A 10,879-nucleotide genomic window follows, 5' to 3' on the forward strand; every position below is an offset into this window, starting at 1 on the left:
ATTTCTTTAATTGGATTCAGTGATTTTTTTTCTTTTCTTTTTCTTTCTTTCTTTCTTTTTTTTTATGGTCAGATATAACAAAGAAAGCACCAAATGACTTAAAGCCACAGGATAATAGATAGATGATACAACACAATAGTTGAGTCATAAATAAAATGCCAGATGAGGGTATCCAGCCTAAAATAATGAGAACATCAACTTTCAGAAACACCACTGCCTGGAATTTGTCAACATCATTATTTTTTAAGGCACAGGAAGAGAAAAACCAGAAACATTTTTTCCCTCCTTGAGCTATTTATTGTCTGTCTTGTCTCATATTTACTGAAGAAAAAAAAATAGCTTTAACTTTCCAAGTAGTAAAACCTATGCGTGGCATTTAAACAGATCTTCCTCTGTTCACTAAAACAAATAAACAGACGAGTTAGGGAGAGGATTGTTGTGGTAGAAAAGAATAAATTAACAAATGTAAAATCTGCTGTCAGTCCACTGACTCATTAAAGTGACTCGGAGAGGACTATGGGATTGTTCTAGTTGGATAACTACCATGTGCTAATGTTATATGTTACACAGGCAGGCATCTGGTCATTTTACTTAGAAACACTCTATACCTATGTTCCCGGACCTACCTGAGCAGAAATAAAACACATTTAAAGACACAGTTGGTGTAGGTGGCAAAACTGACAGCCAGCTCTGGTGCGGAGGTGATATTTACAAACAAGAACTGAGAACCAAACAACATGGTTGCTAAGACACTGGGCCTTTAGAGCTGACCTCTCTTTCTTTATTTTAGGAATTCTCCTACTTTCAAATCATTTGAGGAGAGGGTTGAGACAACTGTCACAAGCCTCAAGGTACAGATGAAGTGAGTTGTGTATGACTGAGTCCATTTCATGAGGACAGCTTAGTCATTACCACCATTAGTACTGAAGGCGAGGGAGGGAGGGCCATCACCGTTCTGTGTTGCTAGGAAGGCAGGCGCACATAATGACAGGCCTTTTCCTCCCATAGAAACCTCTGGATAACATCGGCAGTGAAGAGTAATCCCTGCATCCTCAGGGTAGATAGATTGCTCATGAAAGCGAATTGGTTTTTTTTTTCTTTCTTTCTTTTGGTTTTTCGAGACAGGGTTTCTGTGTGTAGCCTTGGCTGTCCTGGACTCACTTTGTAGACCAGGCTGGCCTCGAACTCACAACGATCCACCTGCCTCTGCCTCTTGACTGGTGGGATTAAAGGTGTGCGCCACCACACCTGGCATGAACTGGGTTTTCATTCACTACTTAATTTCATAACACTATCCCCGGAAAGGTGTACAAACCTTTGTGAATTGTGGATAGAAAATGAATGAAATTTCTATAATAGCGCACACGTCTTCCGGTTTGGACATGAAGTGTCAAAATCAAATTGGTCCCCATGTGCCCTAATGCCATCTACTATTAACACCACCAACACCTCTTCACGATTCACTAAGTTTACATACTGACCACAATACAGTTTGACTATCACAGTGAAAAAAATTAAGCAGGGCCACAAAAAAAATGCATTGTTTTCTAGTCATGCATTTAACCCCTGGGTAGCAACTGACATTATGCCCGTTCCGTGGTGGGTGTTAATCTTGCATTAATTGTCTAAGCATAGATGTGAATCTACAAAGATGTGGGGGGCAAAAGAAAAACTAGGCTTGAAATTAAAGACACAAATGTAAAATAGGAAAATCAATTACTAAGAGAATCTCTTGGAAGATGCCACCTACATATGCTGTTACGCCTTTGTCTACTTACTATACTAGGCGGTCTATTGCTATATTCTACTATTACTGGGATCTCTAGGTCAGGATAATAATGACTGAGCTGCCTCCAGACCCTCGCCACGTCAATCTCACATGAATTACATGGTACTGTCTGCCAGCATGTAAGTTATTCCTAACTAACTGCTTCCAGTGATTTGGACCCAAAAGTTCTTCCCTAAAGCAGGGTCTTTCACAAGGTCTGCTTTCTTAGGTCCATGACCAGGTTTTGAAGGCTCCAGAACGAAACTGTCATGGAGTGTATACTACGCCTTCGTTGGCTTCTTCACCCCTCAGCATTGTCTAATGCTCGCCAACCTTTTCTCTTTTGGGGGAATGTGTAACAATTTGTAGGAGCCATTAAGTTGTTCTGTAAAGTAGGGCATTAAGAAAATAAAATAAGCATTGTGTGCATCTGTCTCCCTAGAACATATTGTATCAAAATAAAAGGCTCAAAAAAAAAATCCCAAGTCAGTTTCTCAACACTTGGATTTCAGCCCATGAGTTCAGGGTCTGTTTCTTGTTAAAGGAGGTCTGATGTAGGAGAAGTTGTAGTTTTTAGTCTCAAGAGATGAAGAAACCAAGGAAGAAATAAAGAGTTGCCTATTTTCGTTTGCTCTTAGGAAACAGGGTCGTGCATGGCTCCCATGCAGTGAAAGTGTTGGAGTCACAATCTCAGCCTCTTATTGTTTCCTCCTGGAGCCAGAGGGTATCCAGCTAACCTCCTCCTTCACACTGGGCACATACCCATGCAGCCTGCCAGAGGCTGAGACCTCACGGCTGGTGCAACTGGCCTTTGAACAAGACTCACAACCCACACGCCTGAGTTTTCTGCCCACGGAGGCAGCAGAGAACAGCTTATGTCCCCAGGTGTTGTATGGAGCCTCCCAATTATCAATAGAAACTTCTCATTTGCTCCCTGCTGCTCAGACCAAGTAATAGCTATATTACAGCCTCCTCTTCTATAGCTGACTAGCAACCATTTGCTTCTGTGTTCTAAACCTCCTAAGCTTCCATAGCAGTCTCCACGTGTGCACCTTGAGGCTGTTTTCTCTAGAGGGACTAGCTCAGTAAGGAAGAATGGATGTCTCCTTGCTACTTTCCAGGCACAAGCTCCAATTTAAGCTTGGCTGTTAAGCCCCTGACAGGGACTTAAGTCATGTTTATGGTCTACAAAGAAGAAAAAAAAATGTTCTGCCATGTGCAGTGATACCATCCCCACAAACAATCTGAGACATACCACTGGACATTGCTCCAAGCCAGTTTGTCTTCTTTTATATCCAGTTCAATGGACAACAGTTTCATAGTCCATGGGAAGCCTTCCAGTTCATGATCGTACAGACTTTGGTCCTGCCAACATGCTGGCAAAGGACATATCATCTGGTGTCCCCTGGGCAGATAACCAGAATTCTCGCTATTCCACCCAGCACAGACAGGCGCAGAGCCAGAACCTACGAAAGCACATTTTGTGTATTGAGCCATGTTCCACTTCAGCACAGATGTCAGCATCCCGCCCGCTGCCCACCCTTCTCCCCTCCCTGTCATGCAGACCACAGTCTCAGGCCAGCTGCTCTTCGGTGAACCCACTACCCTGTCTGAATCAAACCTTCAAACACTGAAGACAGATCCAGTGTGTGACGCCTTTTGATGTCTTCTGTTCTCCCAGACAGTTACTTGGAGAGATTAGGAGCCCAACTCTGCAGTTCAAACAAAATTGTCTGCATAGAACAATTATAATTCTGGAGACAATGTGATCGATTCTTAGGTGTAAAAATTTTGTAAAGAGGAGGGTGCAGAAGAGGTTCCCTGTTTGCACCTTTGCTTTAGCAAAGCATTATGGGGTGCCACACAAAGCACGGCAGTGAACAGACACTAAACACACCTGGCTAGGAAATCTCCGAATTCTACTTGGTTGCCCAGCTGATTTCATAAAACTTGCCTCTTTATCTTACTATATTAGTTTGAGAAAACAGAAAATAAGATGAGGTCTAAGAGGATACATCAGTAATTAGAAGTCACCTGACACAACACTGCAGTAATTTCTATTATTAAACAGAAGCCTGAAGAGAACTCCATGTTTTGTTTTGTTTTGTTTGAGACAGGATCTCACTATGTAGCCTTGGCTGTCCTGAAACTCACTCTGTGAACCAGCCTGGCCTCATACTCATAGAAATCCCCCTGCCTCCTGAGCACTGGGACTGAAGGTGCAGGCTACTAGGCCTGGTGAGAATTCAAAAATTTAAAACCCAAAGCAACTGGAACCCTTTGCCCAGTAGATTACATTAAATTAATCCTACGTGTTTCTTTGGAAAGAAACAGTGCAGTGGAAATCGGAGCTGAAAGCATTGCAGCTACCCCACTTCTTTCCAGTGCTAAGATCTCAGGTTTGGGGCTTGATGTTTTATGCAAAGGGTCCATAAACTTAATGCTTTTGAGCCAGCAGGTTACTCTTTTTTGGATTACATATAAGCTAGAATTGGTTTTTTTTGTGTGTGTGTTTGTTTAAAAACATCAAAATAATATCTTTGTGAAATACGAAATTTAAATTATGTGAAATTCAAATCGCAGTGTCTGTACCTACTCACCCCACACATACTCACTCCTTAGCACTATGGCGGCTGCTTTCTACAGCAGCTCATTTAAGTATGAATGCGCAAGATGATTTGTTTCTGAAGTATGAAATATTTTACTCTTTGGCCTTTCACAGAAATTGTTCTTCTGGTCAGGCATGGTAGGTAGCACATGCCTGGGATACCAGCTAAGACAGAGGGAATTGAGGGTTCGAACTCAGCTTGGCCTGTGTAGAGTTACAGGCCAGTCTGGGATACTTAGGAAGACTCTGAAGGAAACAAATAAATTTATTTCTGATCTAAGCAATGTAGAATGTTGAATTTAAAAGTCAAAAAGAATTTTTATGATAGGTGAATTAGAGAATTAACCTAGAGGTTAAGCTTTTATAGATTTCCTTTTTATTTTCTTCTCTTTTCTATGTGTGAGTGTTTCGTCTGTATATATGTCTGTACACTGTGAGTATGCCTGGTGCCCGTGTTGGTCAGAAGGAGGTTTCAGATTCCTAGGAACTGAAGTTACTGATGACTACAGGCTGCCATATGAGTGCTGAGGATCAAACCTGGGTCCTTTGCAAGAACAACTAGTGGGCCATCTCTCTATCCCTGCCCAGTTAGGTTTCTAAAGGGCAGGCCAGGCAGAATGAGCACCTTCCCATGATGTGGACACGCCAGTCTGGCTTTGGTGATAGTGGGTGTGGACACAGTTACAGTGTCGATTACAGTATCATCATCATCATCATCATCATCATCATCATCATCATCATCATCTATTCTTCTCTTTCCTTCTCTTCTGGTGTCTTCACACATTGTGGATGCTTAAGGAAAGGCTAGTGTGTGTGTTCAGATTTGCATTACATATTTTAGAATGTAAAATGTTGATTTGAAGATCTTTTAATGAAGAATCATTCAAAATACCTAAGTACCTATTTAAAATGTAAATTGACTTCTTTCTGTTTCTAGTGACTCCATAAACAAAGACACAAAAGAGACCTATCTGATAGTGTCTTAGTTAGGGCTTCTATTGCTGTAAAAAGACTCTGTGACCATGGCAACTCTTATAAAGGAAAGCATGTAGTTAGGGGTGGCTTACAGTTTCAGACGGTTAGTTGATTACCTTCATGGCAGGAAGCATGGCAGCATGCAGGCCAACATGGTGCTGGAGAAGGAGCTGGGAGTTCTAGATCTTGATGTGCAGGCAGCAGGGGGCTGTGAGCCACACTGGATGTAATTTGAATATAGGAGATCTCAAAGCCCACTCCTACTGTGACACATTTCCTCCAGCAAAGCCCCACCCACTCTGACAAGGCTATACATCCTAATAGTGCCACTCCCTATGGGCCTGTGAGGGCCATTTTCTTTCAAACCACTGCATATAGTGTCCTCAGGGATTCTGTCACTTGCCTACAAAGATAAGACATTCCTATTGCTCTGAGCAAAACAAAGCAACAACAAAAACCCAGACCCAAAAATGGTGGGGTCAGGGGTAGGCTGGAGCAATAACTCAGTAGGTAGAAGGCTTCTTGTCCTGTGCAGGCACCATGACAAGAGTTCAATTTCAAGAACCCCTGTTAAAAATGCAGGGCATAGTGATACACACTGGTAATCCTAACTCTGGGAAGGTAGAGATGGGTACATGGGGCTTGCTGCCCAGCCAGCCTTGCCTACTTGGGAGAATTCCAGGCCAAAAAGAGATTCTGACTGAAAAAAAAAGTTGGTGGGTAGCACCTGCAGTTATCCTGTGGCTTCCTCATGCACACACTCACATGTCCATGCACACCTTCACAAAACCATGGGTCTACAACTACATGTTGATGCATACACAGACACACAAGAGAGACATTTTCAGATATTAGGATAGGCCTCCACTTATGTCTGAAATAGCAAGCCTATGTATAAGGCACATAAGGATGTTTATACATTTGGAAGACTGGAAGAATTAATCTAAGATCCAGTTCCAATTTGACTGAATGCATTTTCTAAGTGAATAGGGACAGATGTTGCACAAGTAGAGACCTGATTCCATTCCTACAGGGACTAGAATTTTACAAGTAGGAGAGATAAAAGGAAGCATGGCAAACTTGTGTGAAATTAAAGTTTGGAATCTTATCCCAGAACTGAGGTGAATGACATTCTGGACTATAATGGAGATAATTTTTGATAACTTCATGTGCCTCTGAGGAAAAATGGTTATTTCTGAAATCAAAAGTAATTAAACTTTTGTCACTCCTATTTTAAAAAGTTATAAAAAATTATAGTGGGGGAAAAAAAACTAACTGGATTTTTTCACTCACCTGCCTGTTTCAGACGAAAGTAGGTGGGACAAACCACAGTGGAGGCAGTTTTGAGGAGGTCCTGAACTCCACAGCACATGCCAGCTCCCAGAATGCTTCAGGAGGATCCCGGCAGACCAAGGATGAAGAGCTGCAATGCTAGATCCAGCCAGCCTAGGCTGCTGCCAGCCAATATGCCTGCTCATCTCCCAATATGAAGACCAAAATCCCACTGCGAAACTCAAGTTTTGATAACGTTATTTAAATGGCCTCTCCAAAAAATTTAATAAAGTCATTTCCATTTGCATTTCTGTTGATGCTGGACCACTTGACCAGCACACTGAAGTAATTCTAGTCTGTGTAACTCACTGTGTTTTTCCTAAACACACTGCTCAGCTACTAGTCATTAGCTTTGTTTTTTGCTTGGTCTCCATAACAATGTGCAAATCTTTGAATGCAGAGGTGCGTGCTCTCTGTAGATCAACAGGTGGCTCGCTTCAAGACTGACTCCGGCAGTACGCCACATCAATACAAACTCCACCAAACTGCTTGTGATCGCTCTCGCCCACATCGATTATGTACATTTATTTAAGTCATTAAAATAATTCATTTTAGTGATGGCTGGATCTTCGGTTTCTTTGGCCCATTGGAGCTACCTACTTACGACTTGAACTTGTGAGCGATGATTCTACAGGGGTAATTTTAACTCAACTTTTAACATGATGAAGAAGATAGACAGGAGTTATAAGACCAATTATCACCGGGCATGGTGGTGCACCCCTTTAATCCCAGCATTCAGGAGGCAGAGGCAGGTGGATCACTATGAGTTCAAGACCAGCCTGGTTTACAAAGTGAATCCAGGACAGCCAAGGCTAAACAGAGAAACCCTGTCTCAAAAAACCAATACCGCCCCCCCCCCACACACACAAAAGACAAATTATCATCTAAAGATGCTAAAATTCCCTCCAGTGTGTCCAGGACAGTAGCTACTTGGGTAAGGAGCATCTGAGAAGAAAACCCCTGGAGAAGTTGGGTTAGGATGACTTTTCAGCTTACACATTGTTTACATGTATGAGAACATTACACAGCTCCCTGCAGTCACTTTTACTTCTTACACTATATGCTTCTATTTTCTTCACAATGGGAACCTGTTTGTATTTGGTAGTAGGGATACAACCTACGGCACATTCGTAATATGTACCAAATAGACATGTTAACTAAAACAATTAACAACTTTAAAAAAGATCTACCCACAGAATGGACTAGAGATGTAACTCATCAGAGTCCTTGTCCACTATGGACAAAGTGCTGGGTTTGCTTCCCTAGCTCTGAATAAACCAGGTATGCTGGTCCAAACCTATAATCTCAGTCCTCAGGAGAACCAGAAGTTCTAGGCTATCTTCAGCTACATAGTAAGTTCAAGGCTAACCTAAAAAAAAACTTTTGTTCAAGTTGATGGAGCATGATAATCTACCCAGAGCATACATATAATGGAAGATGAAGCTGGTTCAAGGTCACATACCTGCTGAGGGACATTAGCATGGGGGACTGGACAGTGTACTTGATCCACAGTGGGCAGGTCAGACAAACAGTGCTTCCAGCAGGGGTGCTAGCATTCTCTGGCAGGAAGCCAACGCTGCCTAGCTGCCATGAAAGTCACACCAGCTCCTCAGACACAGAGTGACAGACACAGTCTTCCATACTCAATTTCCGGTTTCCAATGAATTCCAAATATTCAGCGTCTGTGACTCTCTGCTATCTTTGAATCCACGTTTGGCACAGCGAACTATATCAGACAGAGCGTTGTCTGGTAAACAAGTGTCTCCATCCACCACTTCTGTCTTATAATTGTCTCAGCCTTACAATCCAAAAGCAGTAAGAAAAATGTTCAAGAAAACTAATATACTAATATCTCAAGGTTTCTAATGCACAGATATTAGTATATTAGTTTTCTTGAACATTTTTCTATGAAAATTTAAATACTGTTTTTGGATTGTAAGGCTGAGACAATTATAACACATTCATCAAAATTCTATGTTTACCAGTTTTTTTTTAATAAACCATATTCACTCCAGAAGTCAGGAGATGGAGGTGGGAGGGGGATGGGGACTTCAAGGTCTTCCTTGCTCTACATTGTGAGTTGGAGGCCAGCCTGGGATACATGAGACCCAGTCTCAAAACAAAGCACAACAAAACAAAAAAACACTCCTCCATGTTCACATTTGAAACAACTCCATTACGGTAAGGCTGCTTATCCCTTCTGACCTGGGGGTGACCTTTTCCAGTGTGCGGTATGGGCAACAGCACTCAGAACAACCATACAGACATTTGTCAGTGGGCTGTCAGCATTCTCAGGTAGGACTGGCCTATTTCCATCTGGCTTCACATGCACAAGCTCATCCTCCTGAGCTGGAAGCCTGTTGAGTGTTTCGATCTTGCCCGGCTGTGCTCACTCATGTGCATTTTTAAAGTCTTTTGACAGGTACTAAAGAAGATTTGTTCGCAATGACTAAACCTTTTACTAACAAATCAAAATGATCTCATGTCAGGGGCTGGAGAGTTGGCTCAGTGGTTAAGAGCACTGTCTGCTCTTCCAAAGGTCCCGGGTTCAATTCCCAGCACCCACATGGCAGCTCACAAAATGGTCTCATGTCAACAGGATGCACAAGGAAGAATACCTAAGCCAAGAATGTATTTCAGTCCCTGCAAATTCTGCGTGTGGGAGTTGAGGGGTGGGGGCACATGCTACAGGGTAGGGTCATATAAAGGTCAGAGGCTCTTATTGGGGTTGGTTCTCCCCATCCACCATGTAGGGCCCTAGGGATTTGAACTCACACCGTCAGGCTTGGCAGTAGGCTCCTTTACCTGCTGAGCTATCTTGCTGCCCTTCATTAGTACTTTTAATTCACATCATAGAGGGTTACTTTATCTCAAGGCAGACCAAAGTGAACCACGAATGTCTTAGCCTGTCTTCTGTTGTTGATGAAACAAACACCTGAGTCTGAATTCTTTGTAAGAAAAAAGTCGGTGTATTTTAGCTCCTCATTTTGGAAGTTCAGGAATATCTCCGTGGCTCTGGAGTTGGCCTCATGGCTGACAACAGAAGCCATCACACGGTGAGCCACCAGCGGCCAGGGCTTTTTCATTAGTAACTTCTCGAAAAACAACTCATTTCATAAAGCATTAATACTACTTGAGAGCAATGACCTCATGGCATACCTTGTATTAAGTCAGAATCTAAAGGTTTCACACTGAGAACCAGGCTGCGAGCCCTGGAACTTTGACGCATACCGTACTGAACTCAGGTCTCTAGATCCTGAGCCTAGACGCATGCATGCACACTCCTCCTCCTCCTCCTCCTCCTCCTCCTCATGTCTTACCCAGGCTCCTATTCATTTGAACCTGGACACATATCATACTGACCAGCAGCAGCAGCAGGTCCCCCATAAAGATGACTGCTCCCCACTATTAAGCTGTAAAATTTTATGTATAAAAATACCAAGTCTGAGGACACCTTGTCACAATGCATGCCTGTCAGCAGTCATAGCACATTTGAGACAAACTGACATTTTCCAAATACAAGGACACAGAGAATTATGTCACAGCTGGAGAAATGCCCAGCAATCAATGACAAAAAAAAAAAAAAGAAAATTATTTTTTGTTGAATTCAACCCAAGAATAATTATTTACTCTGAATCATAATTGCAGGACTTGTTATTCAGAACGCCAATCTGGGCAAGGAGCAAGAATGCCCCGAGGGGGAGAAAAATAATGTTTTAATAAAAAATGTTCTAATATTTGTAGACATTGCTGATGGATTCAACAATTATCTCTTCTTGTTAGGAAATAAAGTTTAGTTAAAGTCTCATTGTGAGAGGAAACTGATAAACTGAGATAAGGATAAAGGGTGCATGGTCTGAGCCAGCAGAGGCTCCTGGCACCTCCGAACAGTCCTAACTGTTCATGAAAACTGCAGGAGGAGAACATCGGAAATCAAAGGCCAGGGCCATGGAAACGCTTCCGTTTCCGTTGCAAACACCAGAACTGCACGTGGGGTTATTCTGTGTGAAATTTCAAACCAATAGAAAAGGCTCCACAACACTCACAGGTAGAACTCTTTTCCCACTATTCCAACCCTCGCAAATAGCATTTCCACTTGCTTTACCTTTCAGCTCAGTAAACACACGCAGACGTGTGTGACTTGTGCAGAGATCGCGGACCTAGCTTCCTGCAGACTGGGTATCCATGGATATTGC

The 10,879-nt window shown here is 42.5% G+C and overlaps 1 protein-coding gene across 8 annotated transcripts in view; it reads left to right on the forward strand.

Moving 5' to 3' along the window:
- TPD52L1 (TPD52 like 1) overlaps positions 1-7,241 on the forward strand; it is a 102,316-nt gene extending 95,075 nt beyond the window's left edge. For 7 of the 8 annotated variants that reach the window (XM_084775123.1, XM_084775126.1, XM_084775122.1 and 4 more), the window contains 2 exons: positions 791-851; positions 6,658-7,241. In XM_084775123.1, the coding sequence (XP_084631249.1) occupies positions 791-851; positions 6,658-6,786 (190 nt within the window). In that variant the 3' untranslated portion in view covers positions 6,787-7,241. Of the gene's footprint in view, positions 1-790; positions 863-6,657 lie in introns of all 8 variants that reach the window. The other variant, XM_084775129.1, reaches the window with a different exon arrangement.
- Positions 7,242-10,879: the final 3,638 nt, after the last annotated feature.

Source organism: Acomys minous (assembly GCF_964271855.1).
Source record: "Acomys minous genome assembly, chromosome: 3".
Taxonomy (NCBI): Eukaryota; Metazoa; Chordata; class Mammalia; order Rodentia; family Muridae; genus Acomys; species Acomys minous.